Source organism: Anabrus simplex, chromosome 3, assembly GCF_040414725.1.
Source record: "Anabrus simplex isolate iqAnaSimp1 chromosome 3, ASM4041472v1, whole genome shotgun sequence".
Lineage (NCBI taxonomy): Eukaryota > Metazoa > Arthropoda > Insecta > Orthoptera > Tettigoniidae > Anabrus > Anabrus simplex.
Genome location: NC_090267.1, coordinates 339,520,016 through 339,544,690, shown reverse-complemented (window position 1 = coordinate 339,544,690; position 24,675 = coordinate 339,520,016). Strand labels below are relative to the sequence as shown.

The 24,675-nt window shown below is 37.1% G+C and overlaps 1 protein-coding gene across 2 annotated transcripts in view; it reads right to left on the bottom strand.

Annotated features, from left to right (window-relative positions):
* Nucleotides 1-8,115: 8,115 nt before the first annotated feature.
* Nucleotides 8,116-24,675, bottom strand: part of Ndfip (Nedd4 family interacting protein) — a 64,994-nt gene continuing 48,434 nt past the window's right edge. For both annotated transcript variants that reach the window (XM_067143215.2, XM_067143216.2), the window contains exon 5: nucleotides 8,116-10,933. In XM_067143215.2, coding sequence (XP_066999316.1) covers nucleotides 10,830-10,933 — 104 coding nt within the window. In that variant the 3' untranslated portion in view covers nucleotides 8,116-10,829. The remainder of the gene's footprint in view (nucleotides 10,934-24,675) is intronic.

The window sequence follows — 24,675 nt, the reverse complement described above, 5'->3', positions numbered from 1 at the left end:
AATTAACTTATGTCTTGAATCTTTCTACACATTGTTACACTCATTCCTTGTGATGCAGCTATGATGTTTTGTAACTAAAGAATATACCGCATTTGTATTAGTAATTTTGTCCACATATTCATTAGAAATATTTTTTACTTTAATAAAACCCGTTTAGAATAAAGGCCATGTCTTATAAGATGATTGCATATGCCATGCAGTATGGTTGCCTTGATGTATCGACGTACAGAAAAATTACTTACGTTCCCTTCATCACAGTACAACAACCATCAGGTAACAACGTGTTTATTGTACTTTTCAGCTGTGTTGAAATTCTGTGTATGAGATATGTACTATCTTCAATGGCTCTCTTTATTGCTCCTTTCTATTCTACATTTTTGCCTGGTTCTTTTAACTACTCCTCTTCCAAGACCATGATTGTCAGAGACAGCAGTGGCTTATATCTTTTCAAACTGCCCATCATATTTATAGTCACATTCTGGCAGGATCAGTACCAGTTACTTCCCATAAAATATCACCGACTTTGAAATGTCCGTGGCATACCTGTAAAATAATGTATCACCGTGAGCGAAATTCGTGCATTTACAGAGTGAATCGGCCTACACCAGCAGCTCCTGCAGGTGGTATGTTTTAATGCGTATAATAATAATAATAATAATAATAATAATACCGTTGAAATAATGTATCCCATGATTGTGATCTAACATAACCTTATATCATTGAAGAGTAAATATGCCTACATATCACCAGCTGTTGCGTGTAGTTAAATACGTCATAGGCCTATACTCATTATGATTGTGTGAGAATGTAATAATAATAGTTACTCACCATTGAGTTATTAGTAAATCTGTAGTCTTGTCTTGGAATTGCACGTAAACATATCTGCCGCATAACCTCGTCTTTCGTAAACTTAATGCATGCACTTCGTTATCACTGCCGGAATTCTCCTTAAAGTTGAGTACGCAACACATCAGTACCATTACGTACAACGGTATTAACAATTGGCACCATTAAACGAATTAAAACTCTTCTAATTTCAGCGTTACAGGGCCAAACTCATTGCTGTGTTATTACTGAAAAGGTTCAAGCTTGCCTCCCAATTTTGACGTCACAGTATATTCCCAGAACAGTTGTGAGGCCTTATATATCTAGGAGGTGTTGCAGTAAGCCGAATAGAAGATGACTGGCGTGGTAAGATGGCAGCGAGCGCACGGTGCAGTAGACCACGAGGAGCGCGCTTGCTTTGTTTATGCTTAGTTCAGTGTCGCCAGGGGCCTGTTCCACGAACGAACTTTGCAACTTTTCAACTTTGCACTTTTCAAATTTTGCAAAGTGCACAGTCTTTCTGTTCCACCATGGTCTAGGTTGTACTTTTCAATTTTTGCGCAAAGTGAAAAGTCTTTGCGAATGAGTGAGACGATCGAGTTTATTCCATGAACAAACTGTATAGGCCTGGGGCCTGTTCCACGAACGAACTTTGCAATTTTTCAACTTTGTACTTTTCACTTTTCAAATTTTGCAAAGTGCAAAGTCTTTCTGTTCCACCATGGTCTAGGTTGTACTTTTCAATTTTTTCGCAAAGTGAAAAGTCTTTGCGAATGAGTGATACGATCGAGTTTATTCCATGAGCAAACTGTATAGGCCTAATCAAGACCAACTACAATATATCAGACCTTAATGCAGCTATCGATATTAGCTAAAATGGCGGCCCGATCGGTTTGTTTAAATGTAAACATGAGCATGTGCAAAGCAACTGTTTAGTTCTTTCTGTTGGTTTGGATTGATTAGGAAACGTTAGTGTAGTCATTTTTTTTAAATATGGTTTTAAAACTATTTAGATATATTAGGACGTGTCGATCGTATTGTATGCCTGGATGTAATTCATATTACAGGAGATGCACTCGCATTTAGATCAAGTGTACTCAATGCATCGTGACGATTTCGTAGTTACAAGTAATTTATTACGGTGCATTAAAACATTCGAGGATAAATTTGTCAATAGAGAGGATGTGTTCCGTGTAATTGATGAGCTGCTTTTTCCGGCTGTGTTGGTGCCAATCCTAGTACATTTCTCAATTACTATACCTTTTGAGTATTTTAAGAGTGAGGTTATAAAAAGTGATAAAGCTATTTATTCATCTGTGAATGAAGATTATATTCTCCTTGTTAAATTAGAGGACAACGTATCAATTGATATACTGTCCCTTACAGTACGTATTTACGTTGCCAACGATGTGGGTGTTAAAGTGCTTTAAACGAAAATAAATATGCTACCGGTACCAGTTCATTCTCCTATAGATTCTCTGAAGTGAAACAGATGTAGCAGTTTGGTGGACCATTAGGCCCTATCAGAATCATTGTTATGAGAGAATTGAAATTCGCGACAAGGTTATGTTTCTAAAAATTTTCTTGAACGAGGTAGGCTATTATAGGCCTACTTAAAACATATGGTAATATAAAGGTCATTCAAATAAATGTATTTATAAAACAAGTATTGATTTATAGGAAGAAGAATTACGGTCTGGAATAATTTACCAAGGGTGCTTCCTATACCAATTCGATAAATTTCCAATTTCTTTGAAATCACTTAAGTACTAAGTATAGTAGACAATTGATACGTAATCTGCCACTTGGTTGACAGCCCTAAATTCAGATCATAGGTGAGCTATTAATTGACTGAATTGAAACGTATCAAATATTCCCCCCAGGACTGTTATTTTAGAATGCAATCCTATATTACCTATTTCCTTTACCATACTAGTTCATAGAAAATATGTACCGGTACCGTATATTTTGAATTATCCACATATTGCTTATCTAAACATAGGCTGTTTCTAGATAGTGTTGGTCTATTACCCAAAGTAAAGTTTCTGTTCGTTATTATTGACAGCTCATCAATTCAATACGATAATCAAAAGAGTATGTTTATGTATCACAGGCGTGTTTACATGGAACCGATGCGTCGGCCATGTTGTTTTTGTATTAAGGTCTGATATTATTGTAGATGGTCTTGGCCTAATACTCTACGATTTTAATGCTTTACTTTTCGCGGCGAATTTGACGGTATAATTGTCGTACAGTTTACGTTTTTATCATGGGAAAAAAGGTTATTACAAGTAGCTGGCTGTGCTGGAAGTTGTCAAGGAGAAACGTGGCATACTTTTTCGACAACTTTAAAGATAACCTCTCAAATTATGACACATCAATATTAACGAGAGTAGGCTGCCGTCAACACATTCACACACAGAAGGAAATTCACCCTTCATTAGAAATGCCGTCGCTATATTGAGTGGATTATCAGGCCAACGTACTGTTAGGAAATATTACATTTACTATAACATCTACGACTTTGGTAACAGTTCGCAAATAATTGTTTTGATGTCCCATGCATTGGTGTTACACCGTGCAGCTGGGCACCATTTACTAACCAATGTAAGCATATAAGAATGTGTTCTTTTCCGGAAAGGGATTGACTTCTTTTTGTTACATGTTTCAATAAATGTCCGATCATTTCAAGAATATAATGAGCCTGTGTTGGGGTAATACGAAATCACTCGCGAAAGTCCGTCGAAGTGAGGTTATGAAAATTAATCTCGTCTTTGTACGTTCTCTTATTGGATTCTTCATCACTGTCCTCACTTGATGTAAATAAAAGCTCACGTCGTAACGTGTTTATATCACTAAACCAAATTCTACGCCGAGAAACTAGTGTACATACTTGTTAATTAACATTAATCTTTGCAAGATTTATGAAAACTTTTCACTTCATTTCTTTGCACTTTGCCTTTCTGTACCAATGGAGGAACATAACAGGCTTGAAAAGTGAAAAGATTCCTAACTTTTCACTTTTCACTTTGCAAGTTAAATCTGAAAAGTGATGGTGGAACAAAATCTGAACTGAAAAGTGCATAGTGAAAAGTGAAAAGTTGCAAAGTTCGTTCGTGGAATAGGCCCCTGGCCTAATACTCTACGATTTTAATGCTTTACTTTTCGCGGCTAATTTGACGGTATAATTGTCGTACAGTTTACGTTTTTATCATGGGAAAAAGGTTATTACAAGTAGCTGGCTGTGCTGGAAGTTGTCAAGGAGAAACGTGACATACTTTTTAGACAACTTTAAAGATAACCTCTCAAATTATGACACATCAATATTAACGAGAGTAGGCTGCCGTCAACACATTCACACACAGAAGGAAATTCACCCTTCATTAGAAATGCCGTCGCTATATTGAGTAGATTATCAGGCCAACGTACTGTTAGGAAATATTACATTTACTATAACATCTACGACTTTGGTAACAGTTCGCAAATAATTGTTTTGATGTCCCATGCATTGGTGTTACACCGTGCAGCTGGGCACCATTTACTAACCAATGTAAGCATATAAGAATGTGTTCTTTTCCGGAAAGGGATTGACTTCTTTTTGTTACATGTTTCAATAAATGTCCGATCATTTCAAGAATATAATGAGCCTGTGTTGGGGTAATACGAAATCACTCGCGAAAGTCCGTCGAAGTGAGGTTATGAAAATTAATCTCGTCTTTGTACGTTCTCTTGTTGGATTCTTCATCACTGTCCTCACTTGATGCTAATAAAAGCTCACGTCGTAACGTGTTTATATCACTAAACCAAATTCTACGCCGAGAAACTAGTGTACATACTTGTTAATTAACATTAATCTTTGCAAGATTTATGAAAACTTTTCACTTCATTTCTTTGCACTTTGCATTTCTGTACCAATGGAGGAACATAACAGGCTTGAAAAGTGAAAAGATTCCTAACTTTTCACTTTTCACTTTGCAAGTTAAATCTGAAAAGTGATGGTGGAACAAAATCTGAACTGAAAAGTTCAAAGTGAAAAGTTGCAAAGTTCGTTCGTGGACTAGGCCCCAGGTCTCTTGATTGTAGTTCCACGAGTGTTCTGTGCTGTGTTATTGCAAAGTAAATAGTAGTGTATTTTACGAATTTAGGTTCGTTGCCTTGTAGTATACTTGTGGATTACAAAATTCAATTTAAATATATATGTGTTTATATGAAATATGAATGAAGAAACATTCTACGGGGTATTAACATACCGCAGTATTCAGCTTATGGATGTACAAACAGAACCGATCAGCAGAAGGAGAAATCATTTCATCGGGGAGTTTTAATAATAATGTTATTTGCTTTACGTCCCACTAACTATTTTTAAGGTCTTCGGAGACGCCGAAGTGCCGGAATTTAGTCCCGCAGGAGTTCTTTTATGTGCCAGTAAATCTACCGACACGGGGCTGTCGTATTTAGCACCTTCAAATACCACTGGACTGAGCCAGGATCGAACCTGCCCAGTTGGGGTTAGAAGGCCAGTGCCTTAACCATCTGAGCCACTCAGCTCAGCTCGGGGAGTTTTATACTGTACATAAGAATCTTCCTAGGGTAGTGTTTTGAGTTTTAGGTTTATTGTATCTTATTTCGCATATTCCGGGAGCAAAATGGCAATTAATTTTTGTAGGTTTCCTTTCTCGAGACCCGAACATCTACGATCATCGATTAGGAGTATCAGGCGGGAGAATTGGGAGCCTTCTAAAACAGCTGTTCTCTGCTCGGATCACTTAGAGGAAGACTGTTTTGATACAAACTGTACACCTTAGAAGTGATGTACAGCCAACTGTTTTCAATTTTACTGAACATTAACTGCAAGTAAAGATTTACTTATATATATTTTTTATTTCTCATAATTAAACTGACGGTTTTAATTAAATAATTGACGTGACCTTATAACAATCTTACAAAATGAAGTCTGGAGGAATTCTAGACCTTATTTACATCAGTAATAATTATGGGTTTCAGACACTGGAGTGGTGGGAGAAGGGAGTGTGGTGGGTGTTTGGGGCTATCCCATTATACTATTCATGGTATTTGGGACTCTTAACTGGTGTTACATACAAACAATACAATCAATACTGATCTGCATTTAGGGCAGTCGCCCAGGTGGCAGATTACCTATCTGTTGCTTTCCTAGCCCTTTCCGAAATGATTTCAAAGAAATTGGAAATTTATTGAACATCTCCCTTGGTAAGTTATTCCAATCCCTAACTCCCCTTCCTATAAATGAATATTTGCCCCAGTTTGTCCTCTTGAATTCCAACTTTATCTTCATATTGTGATCTTTCCTACTTTTATAAACGCCATTCAAACCTATTCGTCTACTAATGTCATTCCACGCCATCTCTCCGCTGACAGCTCGGAACATACCACTTAGTCGAGCAGCTCTTCTTCTTTCTCTCAATTCTTCCCAACCCAAACATTGCAACATTTTTGTAACGCTACTCTTTTGTCGGAAATCACTCAGAACAAATCGAGCTGCTTTTCTTTGGATTTTTTCCAGTTCTTGAATCAGGTAATCCTGGTGAGGGTCCCATACACTGGAACCATACTCTAGTTGGGGTCTTACCAGAGACTTATATGCACTCTCCTTTACATCCTTACTACAACCCCTGAACACCCTCATAACCATGTGCAGAGATCGGTACCCTTTAATTACAATCCCATTTATGTGATTACCCCAGTGAAGATCTTTCCTTATATTAACACCTAGATACTTACAATGATCCCCAAAAGGAACTTTCACCCCATCAATGCAGTAATTAAAACTGAGAGGACTTTTCCTATTTGTGAAACTCACAACCTGACTTTTAGGCCCGTTTATCAACATACCATTGTCTGCTGTCCATCTCACAACATTTTCGAGGTCACGTTGCAGTTGCTCACAATCTTGTAACTTATTTATCACTCTATAGAGAATAACATCATCCGCAAAAAGCCTTACCTCTGATTCCACTCCTTTACTCATATCATTTATATATATAAGAAAACATAAAGGTCCGATAACACTGCCCTGAGGAACTCCCCTCTCAACTATTACAGGGTCAGACAAAGCTTCACCTACTCTAACTCTCTGAGATCTATTTTCTAGAAATATAGCAACCCATTCAGTCACTCTTTTGTCTAGTCCAATTGCACTCATTTTTGCCAGTAGTCTCCCATGATCCACCCTATCATATTTCTGATGATGACTATCAATATCGCTTTGCTAGCTGAATTTAATTAAAGAGGTCTGTAATAGTAAATTAAGCTGCAGGTAATGTGATATATTGACAAGTTTTGAATATTTGCTGGTTTTATAAATGTGTACATTTGCTTCAATGATATTTTAATTTGATCATATGCGCGTTATTTCATGGAAACAGGAAACAGAAATTCATTATCAAGCACCGATTACGATATGTCGAATCTAGGCCTGTATATTGAGCTACGTTTATAGGTACATCATTTTAAGAATGCATAATTTCGTGGCATACATGTATACAATTTACAGCAATGTTTCCAGAAACTGGTTTTCACTCGTATTGTGTTACCGATCGCTAATTGCATGTATTCAGCACCTAAGTTAATATTTGTCGGCCGTTATTATACACTCATGTTTATTGCTATCCCGGAGATTTACTGACCTCGGAATGACGTGTCAGTGATCCCAATGTCCTTATGCTTTGAGTGAACATGTCTCTATATTTTTAATTATTCCAATGCGCCATTAATTGCGACTTAAAATTGACTCTATTATCATTGCTTCCCCATAAGGAGAGCTCTAGGCCGGGTACGCCAACATGGCGAACCGCGCGCTCAACTTGGCGTACTTTCTCCTGCAGCGGAGACCTGCCATCAGCGATCCATGTACAGAGATCAGTGGTGGTTTCCAATATTTTCTGCATCTTCAATAACATGAATGAGCGATAACGAAAACTTGTAGCCATACCCAAGACCAAGCCTGGATAATTCTATAGTACAGTATAACAGGTTCCATTGTTTGAGTTGCTACCCACTTATTTCAAATAATGTGTGCACCCTACTTTGCTAAATTCTAGAAAAAATATGTGTCCAGTATTCATGTATATCAGTATCTTAAGCCATTAAATTAAATAAAATACTTATTTTATTCAATCTAGGGGCTCTAATATTCTTCTTTAGGAAGGTGGAAGGTACTAAACATTACAGAGCACTGTATGGCATGATTTTTTAAGAGAAGATACTAGCTTACTAGAGGATGACAATAATCCAAGCATTAAGATTCAGAAATTGAGTAAACGATTATTTATTTCTGTTTATTTACAAACAATAATACTGCCCTACAAACTGCAAATAAAAAATTAAATATCAGTGTGTTCGAAATTCTTATACCTTTCCTGTTACTGAAAATCTAAGCATTCTATTGATACTGAATTTCCCAGGCAACACCCAATGACAAAGTGTCTGCAAATAACAAAAGATGTTGCAGATAAAAGAGCATGGTCTCACCAAATGGTCAAATGACAGACATATTCTAGGCCGAGTTAGACTATACAGGCGACACCACGCAAGATTTTATGTTGATACATCTGCTGATTATAGAGACACCACTGCTACTGGAGGGATAAACAGTTGGATTTGAATACTAAGTACTGATATGTAATCTTTGGTGCTATGAATGGAATAGTAAACAACCCAAGCCACTTAAGAGTTCAAATTCAATACAAAGAGTCTTATTATTTAATTTTAGTAATAAATTAACATATGCACTTCTGACTGCAGTTAACTGATTGTGTTTACATTTTATAGTTCAATACAGAGAAAACATGTATGTTTCCATTATGATCAATAGCTATATTTGGCACAGATGAAATGTTGAAATGTCTTTATAAACAGCGACTCTGTTCAATTCTGCAAGTCCCTTAAGATCATGACAAAGTCCCGGTCTAAAAGATAGTACATTAACCAAGAAAGTTTGGACAGGAGAGATTAAAACTTTCTATTCAATTATTTCTAAACAGACTTATCAGAAACCTGCGAGTACTGATTATCTGCATAATTGAATCTTTGAAAATTTGTTGAAAATTGTATTGGAAATTTCACCTGACAGACTCCATAACTTCAATTCCTAACCAAACAATTTAATTTCTCACCGACTGATAAAAGCTCCAGAATTTAAAAAAGAAACAAGGTCAATGCTGAAAGTAAGCCTGGAGTAATTAATTTGAAAATCCATTCAAGGAATAGAATGTGTTTTTACCTAAGGACTAAGGATTATGTTTTATCGATCAGTTCCATGCATTAATGCACATAAAACCTAGTGGGCAACTTGTTCTGTTGATTATTGCGGCAGTGTGTGTAACTGCATCAAACAGTGGGTCTTGATTATTAGTATCAAGGAAAAAGTTGATGAACAAGTGCACTGACAATCTGAATAAAGCACCATTCCCCATTTTCCTGAAATTAGGATGGAAAAATAATTTGAGTTAGCAAGTAATGACTGCCATGGCCCAAGATCAAATCACTTGGTTCATGAATATCAGGTCCTCTCATGTTTCTTACTTGTGATGACAAGGGAAAGTAGATCTGCATAGTTATCAGGTCCTTAAAAGAAAAATACATTGCTCTCAAATTTAAAAAAAATCATACCCACAAGGTACTGCCCCAAATTTTAAAATCTAGTTAGTAACCCAGTATTAACAGCTTGTGGTTAACAGGCTGCATTACAGGCATTGAACCGCAAATGTTATAGTACGTTCTCACTATGTACTACGAGGGATGAACATTTATTGATCCTATTGACAATGTAATTATTAGAATTTATGATCTTCCCATATTCAAATTTTCGCACTGACAAAAAAAAGTGGTAAGACTGAGGCACACCTGTTTTAACAAATTGTTGAATTACAAATTTTATAATACTATCAAGTTTAACAGGTGGCTGTTCATGTAATTACATCCTTGGCAATCTATTAGCATATAAAGTGTATGGACTGAAGTCATGACAAACGTTTTGTTTTTGTTAAAGAATCAATACTGGTAATCATCAGAATCAATGTACAACCACAGTGTAATATACATTACTGTATATAACTTTCTCACAAATTTTCTGGTTCCGAAAGGGTTCAACTTCGTACTGGTTTCTCACCTTGAAGAAACCTCTCAGTGCGAAAGAAATAATTTCTTTTTTCTTAAAATTAAAACCAACTTTCCATCTGTCAGCCATTCATGCTAATAGAACAGTGTAAGCATCCTACCAATAGCAGTGATGTGTCTGTTATGTCCTTCCATATTTCTACCTATAGTACAATATATTCCTGTTCCTTACTACATGATACACATCCTCTCCCATTCAGGGGCCTTATAATATGCCCATAATAAAACTCAAAAACCCAACATTACTGTCCTGGTGTCCAAGACTACATACCACTGCTTACGGAGCTGTGGCCAGTCAACAACTATACTTAAACACACACATGCCTTTGGAATGATAACACTGTAGACAGATTTCCTTCATTTATTCATTACAGGCAGGAAACTTATCAGACCCTGGAACCAAGTTTAATGTGTCATACACAATTATATCATAGCATATTCTATCAGTGGAGAAAATAAATCTAGGACTCAATATTTAGTAATATTATACAACATGGATCAACTTGTTTCCTAGGTAAACATAAATCTGATTAGCCTTGAACTATAAGACTTTGACAGTTGATTGAATTATAAACAAAATACAAACAACCTAATCGAAAAACAGTTGATACTGGAATGAATTTCACAAGCAGTGAGGGACAACACTTTTACTAGTGTAGGAGATAATCCAGCACATACTGAAGAAGTAAAAGCTGGTTGATCAAAACTGTTCCCCCTCCAAAAGGTCCAAGGAAAGTGAAAGCATAAAATTTGGTGTCCATTTCTTTCAGATACAGGTGTAAAAGTGTGTGTATGGGTTGTGCAGTGTTTCAAAGCGACACAGGCTAAAACAGGAGGGTAGTCTCAGCTCAATAAAAGAAAAGCAACCTCTCTTGAGCACTACCAGACAGCAAACGCCAGCCCCTCTTGATGTTCAAGTATTGAATGATGGCACGCACACAGATTAGCAAACCTGAAACAAAAAACAAAATTTTCATTAAGGATGCATTTTACATTCCTTCTGTACAGGTGGGATGATGTATCACTGCAGAAGTTTAAAATATACCCTACTTATGATAGAAATATATATATATACCGAGCTCGATAGCTGCAGTCGCTTAAGTGCGGCCAGTATCCAGTAATCGGGAGATGGTGGATTCGAGCCCCACTGTCAGCAGCCCTGAAGATGGTTTTCCGTGCTTTCCCATTTTCACACCAGGCAAATGTCGGGGCTGTACCTTAATTAAGGCCACGGCCACTTTCAATTCCTAGGCCTTTCCTATCCCATCGTCGTAAAGCAAATAGAAAAAAAAAAAAAAGAGAAATATATATAGTTAAATAATTTTTTTAAATGGGTAAAAGACAGAGCCGTCTACATTTTACAAGCCGGAGTCATGTAAGTTTGGCAACGTCCAGCGGAGGCGGAGGCGAAAGCGCGGGAGCTATCTGTGTATGTTGATGTGTAGTGAACTTTGTGTTGTGTTTATTTGTATTTTTCATGGATATGTTCGAGTATATGTAACAAGGTAGGTGACATACATAGAACCTATTATCGAAATACGTGAAGGCATGCCCGAATTTGGGTTATTAATAACACGTTTCGTGTATTTGCAGATGCCCAGAAAATGTTGTGTTCCTATGTGTCGTAGCAACTATGACATCAAAAAGGATGGTTATGTTACCTCATTTAGGTTTCCTTCTGATGAGGAATTGGGAACCTGGGAAGGATTCAGTCATGTGTATAAAACATTTCACAGATGATAGTTTTTCAAAAGGGGAAAAGTTTTGTGATAGTAAAGGCAATATAACTGTACAACCACCTAAACCTAATGAACTTCTTCCTAATGCATGTCCAACTATTTTCCCAAATTTGCCCAAATATTTGTCATCGAAGAGCGTAAAAAGAAAAGATCCTGAAGATAGGAGACTGGAAATTAAGAGTAGGGAAAACAAGAGGAAAACAGATTTGGAGGAATCAAAGCTTCAAGATGACTTAATAGCTGACTTTAATCGTTTAAGATCCCTTCTTCATACCAAAATTGACATGTCAGTATGGCAGATCAGTATCTGTAATGAATTTCTTTGTATATACAGATTAAATCTGGATGATTTGCCAAATGTAAGTAATTTACTAAAAATTCACCAGGATATGCATGTGACTGTATATGTTAATAGTTATCAGGTGTCAGTCAAAGAAATTAAATGTTTAGCTGATGGTAAAATCTCCAAGTGGTCTCAGCTAAATGAATATTTATTAAATTATACAGGAGCCACTGCTAGTAGTGTTAGTGTTGAATGTGTACAAAGTAATGTACTTAAAATGCTTGACAAGCTCATAGAGTTTTGTGAGGTTAGCAGTGAAAGCACAGACTTCTCATCTAACCTTGTTTTCTTAAGGGAACAATTCGAACTTTGTACTAAAAGGAAAAAGAGTTACTCAAAAAGTACATTGATTCTTGCCTTTATGTTGAACTGTCAGTCTCACGCTGCTTATTGTTCTTTGCGTGAGAGTGGTACAATGATACTACCACACCCTAAGTACCTTGAAAAATTAGCAGCAAATTTACAAGTGTCACCTAATTCGGAAAAGGAAAACAGAAACTTTCTTTACCGAGTGACAAGGAATTTATCAGACATTGGAAAATATGTAGTTTTAAGTCTTGATGAAATTTATGTGAATCCCTCTCTTGAGTACAAGAACGGAGTACTCATTGGTCAAGACAAGAATAGCCCTTTACAAGAAGCAAGAACAATACAAGCTTTCATGGTGCATTCTGCATTTGGATCCTTTAAGGATGTCATCTCTCTCACCCCAGTGAAAGCACAGTCCGGAGATATTTTATTTAACCTGACAATGAATGCTCTGACACTTGTTCAGAATACAGGACTAATTGTTATGTGCATAATATGTGACAACAATAGGATAAATAAGAATATGTTTAGCAGTATGTGTTCATTGTTAGGAAGTGAAAGTCCATATTGTGTACCAAATCCCCAACACAAGAATTTACAGATATTTCTCATGTTTGATCCTGTACATATATTTAAGAACATCATAACTGGCTGAATCAGAAAGACAGAGACAAAACTTGTATTTTCCCTGATTTTGAAGTAGATCAGATTATCCGTAAGGCGTGCTTTAATGATTTAAGGAACCTTTATGTGTACCACAGTCATGCATCCAACCTGATTGCTACAGCTTTTAAACTTAATTATAAAACTGTGTATCCCAACAATCTTGATAGGCAGAAAGTGTCACTTGTTGATAATCTGTTCCATGACACCACCGTAGCTGCTTTAAAAACCAGTCAACTAGATTCTAATGCCACTGCAATTTTTTTTAGAAATTATTAGTAAGTGGTGGCGTATTGTAAACGTCAAAAGTGTAACTAAAGGAATTTGCAAGAGGGACCACAATCAAATGCCTTTTACTGAACTAGATGATGACCGCATTCAATTTCTTCAACATTTTTGTGAGTGGGTAAGCAGTTGGGATGATTTAAATTTGGTTCATGGTCACTTAACAACTGACACTTCAAGAGCTTTGGTACATACCACAACTGTCCTGTTAAAAATTATCCAATTTTCATTTGAAACTGTGAAACCAAATTATTTACTGTTAGGGAAGTTTCAGAGTGACAATCTGGAAAGAAGGTTTGGTCAGTACAGACAGCTTAGTGGTTGTAACTACAATGTTACTGCACTTCAAGTTATAGAAAGTGAGAAGAAAATTAGGATTAAGAGTGTTCTGGGCTTGCACTCATCTAGGTATGGAAAAGTGCAGTTTGACTGTAGCCAGTTAGAAATGTCTGATTCCACCAAGGCAGATGATGATAGGCTCAATATGGCAGTGATAAAAAAATTTGACTCACTTTTATCATGTGACATTTCTGATGGGCATTTTGAGATGTCAGGTGTAATATACATTTCTGGGTATGCAGTAAGAGCAATATCCAAAAGGATAAGCTGTGACACATGTTTAGGTCTCCTGCAGTGCAATGAAACAGATGACCCCTATTTTGAAGAACTTCAGAGAGGTGGGTTAGTGGTGCCATCAGATTGTGTTGTGTGTGTCTGTGTAACAGCGACAGGAATGTTTACCTTGTTGGTGTCTGAAGACTACAAGGAAGACTACCTGGATTGTGGAAATCACAAAGAAGTTCTCTTCTCTCTATCCAGATCTGCTTTAGGGAGAGATGAAAATCAACAGTTCTGGTTTGAACAGGGTAACTGTGGGCATGACAATAATAGTATAATAGACTGTTTATTGTCCACATTTTGCAACGTCATGTTGAATAATTATAGAAAGCAGATTAAGAACAAGAGTTATGCCAGCAGTGATGATAAAATCAGTAAACGAAGGAAGCTGTCAACACTCCATAAATATTGAGCTTGTGAGTACTGTTCTTTAAAGGGTTTTGTTTTTATGCATGTAAAATGTGTATTTTTAACTTTACTGAGTGCATTTCTTGATGTGTGTGTTTCTTAGTGTCATTTTTCACAGTGTGTATATTTTTCATAACCATCATGTTGGTCTAAGTGCGCTGAATATCATTGAAGTCAATTCAAGGACATGCCCCCTTTTCTCTCGGCCTCCGCTTGACAGATAGATACAGCGTTGCCAAGCGTACCTTCCGGCTTTAACTGTAGATGGCTCTGGTAAAAGATAATTAAATTATTCTCTCATTATCCTGAACTTCGGTCCCTTCAGCAAGAAGTATCTATTCTTATATACATACATTATCATTATACACCGTCATGCCTTTCAGCGTTCAGTCTGCAAGCCTCTGAATTTATTAAACGTTGCCACAATCCTCTATTTGCAACTAGTGCTGTGGCCTCATTTAGTTCTATACCTCTTATCTTTAAATCATTACAAACTGAGTAAACATCGTAGCCTTGGTCTCCCTCTACTTCTCTTACCCCCCCATATCAGAGTCCATTATTCTCTTAGGTAACCTATCCTCCTCCATTCGCCTCAAATGACCCCACCACCGAAGCCGGTTTATGCGTACAGCTTCATCAATTGAGTTCATTCCTAAATTAGCCTTTATCTCCTCATTCCGAGTTCCCTCCAGCCATTGTTCCCACCTGTTTGTACCAGCAATCATTCTCACTACTTTCATGTCTGTTACTTCTAACTTATGAATAAGATAGCCTGAGTCCACCCAGCTTTCACTCCCGTACCACAAAGGTTGTCCAAGAACAGACCGATGTAAAGATAGTTTTGTATGGGAGCTGACTTCCTTCTTATTGCAACTACGAGCTCACTGCATTAGCTTTACTACACCTTGATTCAGCCTCACTTACTATATTACCACACTGGGAGAACACACAACCTAAATACTTGAAATTATCTACCCGTTCTAGCTTTGTATCACCAAAATGACATTCAATTCTGTTGAATTTCTTACCTACTGACATCAATTTAGTCTTCAAAAGGCTAATTTTCATGCCATACTCATTGCACCTATTTTCAAGTTCCAAGATATTAGACTGTAGACTTTCAGCGCGATCTGCCATCAAGACCAAGTCGTCAGCATAGCCCAGACTGCTTACTACATTTCAACCTAACCGAATCCCTCCCTGCCATTTTATACCTTTCAGCAGATGATCCACGTAAACTATGAATAGCAAAGGTGAAAGATTACAGCCTTGTCTAACCCCAGTACGTACCCTGAACCAAGAACTCATTCTACCATCTTTTCTCACTGAAGCCCAGTTGTCAACATAAATGCCTTTAATTGATTTTAAAAATCTACAGTACCTTTAATTCTATAGTCCCCCAGTATGGCAAACTCTTTTCTCTCGGTACCCTGTCATATGACTTCTCTAGATCTACGAAACAGGAACACAACTGCCTATTCCTCTCATAGCATTTTTCAATTACCCGGCGCATACTGAAAATGTGATCCTGACAGCCCCTCTGTGGTCTGGAACTGCACTGGTTTGCATCCAACTTTCTCTCAGCTACTGATCACACACTCCTTTCCAAGATGCCAGTGAATACTGGTATACTAATCAATGAGATACCTTGATAGTTGTTGCAATCCTTCCTGTTCCTTTGCTTATAGATAGGTGCAATTACTGCTTTTCTCCAATCTGAAGGTACCTTACCAACATTCCATGCTAATCTTACTACTCTATGAAGCCATTTTACCCCTGCCTTCCCACCAATGAGAAATTGACTCTGTACCTGACAACTTCAAGTAATGAAATAAATCTTCAAAATATTAAAGTCTCTTTAACAACATTTTGTCCCCCTTGAAAAGAGTTCTTTCAACCAACTATTGTAATCTTCTATCCAATATTAAAAAGATCTTCATGATGTGATGATTTGCTGACAGGACTTTTTTTTTTATGATTAGAAAAGAAACATTAAAATTATATCTTTGGTAACAAATATCACAAAGTTAAAAATAATCAAAGGACTTCTTTAATTATGTTCTCCTTCTCGTTATCCTTTTCAATATTTCAAAAGTATAGTGTATGTTTCTTCACACATTGGTATGTGTTCCTGTGTCTCAGTTACCAAATATTTCTTTTCATCATCTTCTTGATGCTTTGAGTGAAAATTCCAAACTGTGATAACCCACACCTCGCCATCTTGTTCAGAGGGAACTTGAACTATCTTACCCCTAGGTCACTCTAGGGGCAGGAAGTTATCCTCGATTAATAACAACAAAGAATCTTCATCAATGCATCAATCGGTATCGTGCCACTTGATATGGTTCTGCAAATTCTGCAAGTATTCTCGCTGCCATCTTTGCCACAAATGCTGCCTTTCCACAGGTTGCATGAATGAGTTGCTCCGAAGAAAATGTGCACTTGTTACAAATTGTAAATCATTTGGACCATTTTGTACGGGAGTGTAGTACAGTCTCAATATTTCAAAAGTATAGTGTATGTTTCTTCACACATTGGTATGTGTTCCTGTGCCTCAGTTACCAAATATTTCTTTTCATCATCTTTACAGCTGCTGAGTGAGCAAGGAGGTACTGCTCGTTGACCCTTTCTCCAAAAAAAAAAGACTGGATATCTTGTGCACTAGCTGCTCCACAAAATATTTACTATTAGGGCCTATCAGAAAAAGTTGCTAGCACGTACCTCTTGTCACCATAAAGAGTTTCAGTGCAGCTAAGAAAGTTTTGATTCAGTTGTTAGCTCCAACACTAACTGTAAATGCACTGCCTTGGTACTGAAGCATGACAATAAAGCTAACTCACTCTTGTAAGTATGAATGTGGACTCTATGGTGGCTTTCTCTTACAGATATTGACCCCTAGATAGTCACCTTCTGTGTGCAACAGAGATCCGAAGAAATAACCTGGCCCTTTATTTTGGTAAATCTGCCATGCGTAACCTCTGGAACTGTACGATGGTAGCAAAAGCACTTCTGACACCTCTTGACAGTCTTTTTCACTTCTCTTCTGACGATGATAGGCCAATATTGTTAAGATGCATGTAGCAGTTGCTGTGGGGGCGGGGGCAATGCTTCAGACAATGTTTATTTTCCATAATAATCCTGATGTGATGATTCATTGGCAGAAGTGTAGGATGTCTCTGTTCTGATGATAGCTCCAAAAAACGAAGCCTTCCTCCAATCTTAATTAATCCATCACTATCCAGAAATGGACGAGTGACTTAGTGAACTCTTCTTCAGAAGGTATATATTATTAATTAAAAATGCAGTACTTGAAATGCTTCTAATTGTGTCCATCTGACTACTATCTGGTTCTCCGCTTTAAAAGTTTCTTGTATTTATTTCTAGTGAACCTTTTTCTTTCTTTCTTTCTTTCTTTCTTTCTTTCTTTCTTTCTTTCTTTCTGGTGGCCTGTGTTTGCAGTTATAGATGAATCTTTGGCAATATAATATCAAATATGATGAAAATTTATTGAATAGAATGCTGGTTGATGTTGCCGACAACGTTACTGCTGTGGACTTCAGTTCCAGTAGGTCTATTTCAAATTTTACTGAATGTTCTGGTTGATGACATCGTGTGCACAGCCAAGAAGGCCTGCTCTTTCAAAAGGGTTTGTTTTCAATTTATGCTGAAGTGATTTCCATTGAGAGAAGATCAACACTGGATTTTCAGTTTAATTCCAGGTGGTTGCATCAGTGGCTTCTTGAATCTTTGTGATCCTGTCTCCCACAAATGCCTTCAGCAACCATGGATTATTGCTGATCCATCCCAAAACAATTGTACTGTTCCTCCATAATCTGATCTGACAAATTTTCTTTCAAAGAGCTCACTGTTGTTTTGACGAGTTGTGCGGGGCTCACTCCAATTTGAGCCTTGGCAATGAAATGGTTTTTTAAAGGAGTTTTATCTCTGACAAAGAAAATTGGGCAGAGAGCCCACATTGTGTTTGACAAACTGTATAAATGCAAGCTCCAAAAGCCTTCTCTGAAGCATCGCTGAGTCCAAACAAATCAAAAGACCTAGAGCAATTTCCAGGATTTACATTTCTCATGATTCTGATGTTCATGCTTTCTACAGACTTACAGTAGTCATTCCAAAGCTGAAAGTGTTCTGGGGATACTGGCTGATCCCAATCCACTCCATCCGCCTATAAGTGTTGCATCAACAACTTTCCTCTGATCAGAATGGGACATATGAGCCATAGTGGATCAAAAATCTGTGTGATTTTGGAGACTTCTGTTGTGAATCTTGGCAAATGCTTTGCCAGCTCAACTTGAACTGGAGGCAATCTTGTTCAGAGACCCAAAGGAGTCCATAAGTGATCCTACTATCTTCATTTTTGTCCAAAACCAGTAGAGTCTCTCTGTCATTCTTGTTCAATTCCTGCAAGATCTGTTTGGGCTCCATTTCCTCAAATGCATTCCACCACTCTCGAGTATATCTTGTATTTTCCACCGTAGCTGGATCATGTCTTCTAAGATGTCTCCTCCACTTAAGCAGTCATCCAAATAAAAATAGTCATGAATAACCTTTGCTGCTGCCAGAAATTAATTTTCATAGTGTGTTCATGGCATGGTAGGGTGCTTACACTGTTTCATACATTTCTGGGTTTAATTGATAAATCCTTGTAGGGGCTGATGGTTCCTCTATGCATAAAATCTTCAGGGTGGATGAGGATTTGCCGAAACTTCTTTTCCACATCTGATGTCATGATGTACTTGTGACTCCAAAACCTAAGTATGATGTGAAAAAGATCTCACTGAAAATTAAATCCTGTCACAAACTTGTCATTGACTGACGTCCCAAGCAATGTCTTTGCTGAGGCATCAAACACCACTCTGACTTTAGTAGTGTCACTATCTGGATGTACCACTGCTTGATGGGGTATGACGTACAAATTCATCAGGGGTATGACGTACAAATTCGTCACTTGTTGATTTTGGTTTGTTTCAATTAAGTTCACGTGCCCTGCTTTTTATATCTATCAATGACGTCTGCTTAAGCAATCTTGAGTTCTTATTGGTTGCTTTATCTCTTTACTAATGATTCTAGCCTGTTTAGTGAGTATTTTTTTTATTCTCTGAGAATTAAATCTGGCTTTGCAAGCAACCTTAAATGTATCTACCTGTTTTTCACATATTCTTTCTTCGGCTTTTAATACTGAATGTCCAGAATTGCCTCTTTTTCCAGAATTGTACCATCTAATATGATAAATGTTGATTGGTAATTTTCATGCATTCAATTGTTGATATTTTTTTATTCCCTAAAACTTAACCACCTATAATCCAGTGCAACTGGGTGTTTTGCAGAGCCAGTTGTCCTTCAGCTTCATTTTTGGGTGGATCTATGACTATTTTTCAATAATGTCCAACACCAGTCAATAAGTCAATCTCTCCATGGAAACATTCCATGGGGTCTGCCAAGCAAATGTCCTATGAAATAATAACCCCGTCTTTCTTGGCAATTGTCCTGTTATAGATGGCAAAACCAGACATTCTGCTTCCACCTCGGATCCGTCATTCCTTGAAGTGAGGTGTACTCCGGTAATCCTTTTGGTTTTCACTTTGGAGCAATCTATTCCAATGATGTATGTGCTTCTCTCTCTTTTTGGTAAACCAAGCTTCTTACACAGACTTTCTTTATCAGATTCATCTTCATTTTTTTCTTCATGGCGCCTCTAAATATTAGTTCCTAATTAGCGTTGACCTCTAAGATCTTTTGCTACTATGTTTTTCCTTAATTCCCACCTAGATATACCTGCTCCCTTCACAAAGCTGCAGGTTGTTCTTATTGGGTCTTCTTGGATTTTTTCTCTCTCTTCACCTGGTAGTCCTAGAGTAGAGTCTGATTCTACCCAGTGCCTCACATTCGAAAAGTATGTGTTCAGATGATTCCTCTGCTTCATTGCATTTTCTACATATACTGTCTCTATGTAGGTGTTTTTCCAGAATGCAGTGTCCTGTCAACAGTCCTACTACCCATCTTATATTTTCTCTGCCGAGTTTCAACAGTTCTTTAGTATGCTTCTTGTTTGTCCTTTGCAAGCCTGCATCCTGGAGTATTTCTTCAGTTCTCCATTTGTTTCTTTTGTACCCATTTTCCTATGTAGTGTCGGGCTTGTCCATAGGAAATCCCGCATACAGGTTCTGGGCCTACAAAATATGTTTCTGCCCCTTTCCTGGCCGGTTTTTCTGCCTTTTCATTTCCTTCTATACCTGCATGCCCTGGTACCCATATTATTTTTACAATGTTGTACCTTGAGAGCTTCAGGAGAAGTGAATGGCAATACCAGACATTCTCGATATTATCTGGACTGCTTCTAGTGCCTTAATGGCCGCTTGGCTGTCTGTAAAAATAAAATGTTCTTATTCCTATAATTCAGATTTTCTTCAAGACATGTTGTGATAGCTATCACTTCAGCTTGAAAGACTGTAGTGTGTTTGCCCAGGCTCATTTGGATTGATCTCTCAGGTCTTCCCCCGTTGATCCCTCCTCCTGGGGCATCCACAGTCTTTGACCCATCAGTCTACCATACTAATCTCTTCTTTTCCAGTATTCCATTTGTTGATATCCCAGTATTCTTTCTTTTATTAACTGGGTCTCAAACGGTTTTTCAAAGTTGTACTTTGGTATCATATGATCAGAAGGCATGTATAGAACTTTCACTGTTACTACTCTGTTAATTTTACAGTGTCCCAGATTGGGTCTTTGTGCATTCCAGCACTCTGATTGTGCCAATCTATATAAACTCATTCTAGACTGTCCTTTTATGAAATTATGTAGTGATGGGAGGACTAGTAAAGTATTCAAGGCTTCTGTCGGCGTAGTTCTCATAGCCCCAGTTATGGCTATGCATGCCATTCTCAGCAGGCTATCCAATCTACTTCTGACTTTTCCTTGACTTACTTTCTGCCACCAGATGATTGCAGCATAGACCATAAACAGTCTAATGATCATTGTGTATGTCCACATTACCACTGATGGTCTTAGGCCCCATGTCTTCCTGATCATTGTGTATGTCCACATTACCATTGATGGTATTAGGCCCCACGTCTTCCTGACAGCTCTTTTACATGCATACAGCAAGTTCTTGGCCCAGGTTATATTCCTTTCTATATGTGGATTTCAGGTTAGATTTTTATCTAACACTACACCTAGGTGCAATGCCTGTTATTCCATATATATATCTTGTCCAAATAGCTTCGGTGATCTCTTTCTAAGTTTCTCCTTCTTGTAGAAGGGACCACAGTTATCTTGTTCGGGATGACTGATAGTTTTTTTTCCTGACACCAGTTCTCCACAAGGTTAAGTGATCTTTGCATGAGGTTCTGGATAACACTCATCACATTACCTTCAACTGAGATCACAGATGCTATAAGGCTCTACATGTTCCTTCATGAGCATCTTTCACATCAATCGCAGCTGTTGACGTAAGTATTTGCAATGTTATTCCTTTTGCCAAGCTCATGCTGAGAGAAGCAGGTGAATGCTGCGATTCGACACAAAGGTTTACGGGCATAGAGTATGGAGAGAGAAACAGATTGCAGAAGGTTGGCAAAAAGGAATTATACTTTAAAGAAAGCATGTAATAACTACAGATGAATCACTTTGATATCCCAGGTGGCTAATATAACAGAAAAAATATCGGAAAGGAAAATAAAGGAGAAAATAAAAAATAGACTTCATAAAGTGCCGTTAGGATTCGGATGCAGAAGATCAACAGGAATATGGGAAGACCATGTTGATGACATTTATTGCCATAGAAGAGGCCTACGATAGTGTCCCCAAGATAAAAGTATGGGAAAATCTGATACAGGAAGCAACTGGACAAGGAACAATAAAAATTATCAAGTCAATGTCTAATGAATGGTACAGCTGTGAGAAAACATCAATGGGTGGAACAGGATGGTTTAAGATTGAAAGTGGACTAAGACAAGGAATGTTATATCACCCCCTTTTGTTCATAATAATAACTGATGACATCATTTGATTATTGTATGTATCTACAATCAAGTTCCAAACACTCGTGTAGTTTTCTTCTGATATGGTAAAACCTGAATGACTTTTCATGCATCACCCTCTAGGATACCAGGCAGATATTGATACTTTTGATTATTCGTCAATACAGTTGAATGTTCTTCTTCTTCTCCTTTTTTCAATTCATCCTTCCTTGTTGCTTCCTCCCCTGTTCTTTCCGGTATTCCTTCATCATTGCACTATGCTTTATTCCTCTCTCCTCAGACCACTTTACCACTTTGGACAGGTTTCTTTATATTCTTCCTTGGAATCCTTCCATTCTTAAAGCTTTCTTTTTAAAAATCCCTCTTTCTATAGTTTCCTCTTATTTTATTTCTTTCTAAATCTTTCCTGACCTCTTGTATCCAGCTCATTGTTGACTTTTTCTACCAAAGGTACTTGAATATCTGTTTTGTTAATCTGTTATCATACATTCTGTAGACATGTCAAAAAAAATTTCCTTATTACTTCTTATTTTCCATTGTTCTCTTGTTTTCATTGGTCCTAAGATTTTTCTCATGATTCTTCTTTCTAGTACTTCCAGTTTATTTAAAATGTAGTTCAAAACTAGACGTTCACTTGTGTAAAGACCTGGTTTCACCACTTTATTGTAGCAGCTTATTTTAAGATGTTTAAATAAGCATATCTTGCTGTAAAAATTCTTAGTGATGTCATATGCTCTTTCCATCTTGTGTAACCTTTCTTCTACACCAGATTTTTCCAAACCATTCTCTTGAATTATTTCTTCCAGATCTTTGAATTTCTTTATTTTCTCTATTCAACCAACATGTGTTATCAAACATTTTGGAGCATTTTTTGTGTTTGTAATTTTTTTTTTTTTTTTTCCTACTGGGATTTCAAACCTGTTTTGTTGGTTATTTCTTCTAAGAGATTCAAGTGTTGATGCATCTGTTGGGCTCTCTGAAAGTATAGCAAAATAATTTGCAAATGCCAAGCAGTTAATTTCAACACATTTGATTTTTCTCCCCAAAGTTATTGGCAAAATTATATGTTCTTCTAATTTTAATTTTTCATTCTCTAGGATAGAGTTGAACAGAATTGGCAATAAGCCATCATCCTGTTGTACACCTGTGTTTATCTTGATAAGTTTTGATATTTTGCCCATAAATTTTATTTCTGAACATGTATTTGCAAGTGTTCCCTATATTAGGTTTGCTAATCTAGGTTTCACTTCAAATTCACGTTCTCTATGAACAGAATCAAAGGCCTTTTTCAAATCCACAAATGTCACTGTCTTTGGAGTTCAGTATTTTATGACAAATTATTGATTTTAAATTAAATATTTATTATGAGCAAGATCTGCCTTTTAGAAATCCACCCTGATATTAACCTAACTGCTTGTCAAGTGTTGTTTCTACCCTGTTCAGCAGGATTTTTGAGAATACCTTGTAAGAGATTTGCAGCAGGTATATTTGTCTATAGTTATAGACATTTTGCTTGTCACCTTTTTTCATGCAATGGGTGTAAGAGAGCCAATTTCCATTCTTCTGGATTCTTTGCATTTCTCCAAATACAGTAAAGAACACCTTCAGGACCGAAAATATTGTCCGTTATGAGGTGGTATTCACCCGTGAGAGGGTATGAAACCGGTACCATTAAACATACATTGGAACACAATAACCCATATATTGTATGCGATAAAACTCTCCCAAAATAAATGTACTGTATATAGTATTATACAATATGCTGTTCTGTACTCGCGTGAGAAAGTTGTAGATGTGCTGCTGCAGCTGTGCTGTATCAAAGAGACAAAACCACTTCTATGCAAACCTCTGTCGAGCACACTGTACACTATTACCGTTCACCATGATAAAATTAAGATCAACATATGAGTTTTTGAAACTTTAAATCAATAAGTACATATAGCAATCTCTAGTAAAATAGCACTTGAAAAAACCCTTTAGGTTAGTTTGTTTTGTCCACTTCGGTTTATCTATGATATTTTCATTATATATAATTAAATCCTGTGTAATATTTAGAATATTCATTTTTGTCCTTCCCATGGATTGATTCGAAAATGATTCAACACACACTGATGGAATATCTGAATCAATTTCGATATAAATGTTCACTTCTAACCTGTGACCTGCAGCATTAACTGTTATGTTGCTTCCATGCTGTCGGAAATAGCAGATTATATTTCGGGCTGTCCACCACTAGCAGGAAACCCAGACTTTAGAAAACTTATGAACTGTTGAAGCTATAACATTTTTCTACGCAATGGTTATCCATGAAATTTCTTGGAGAACATACAGT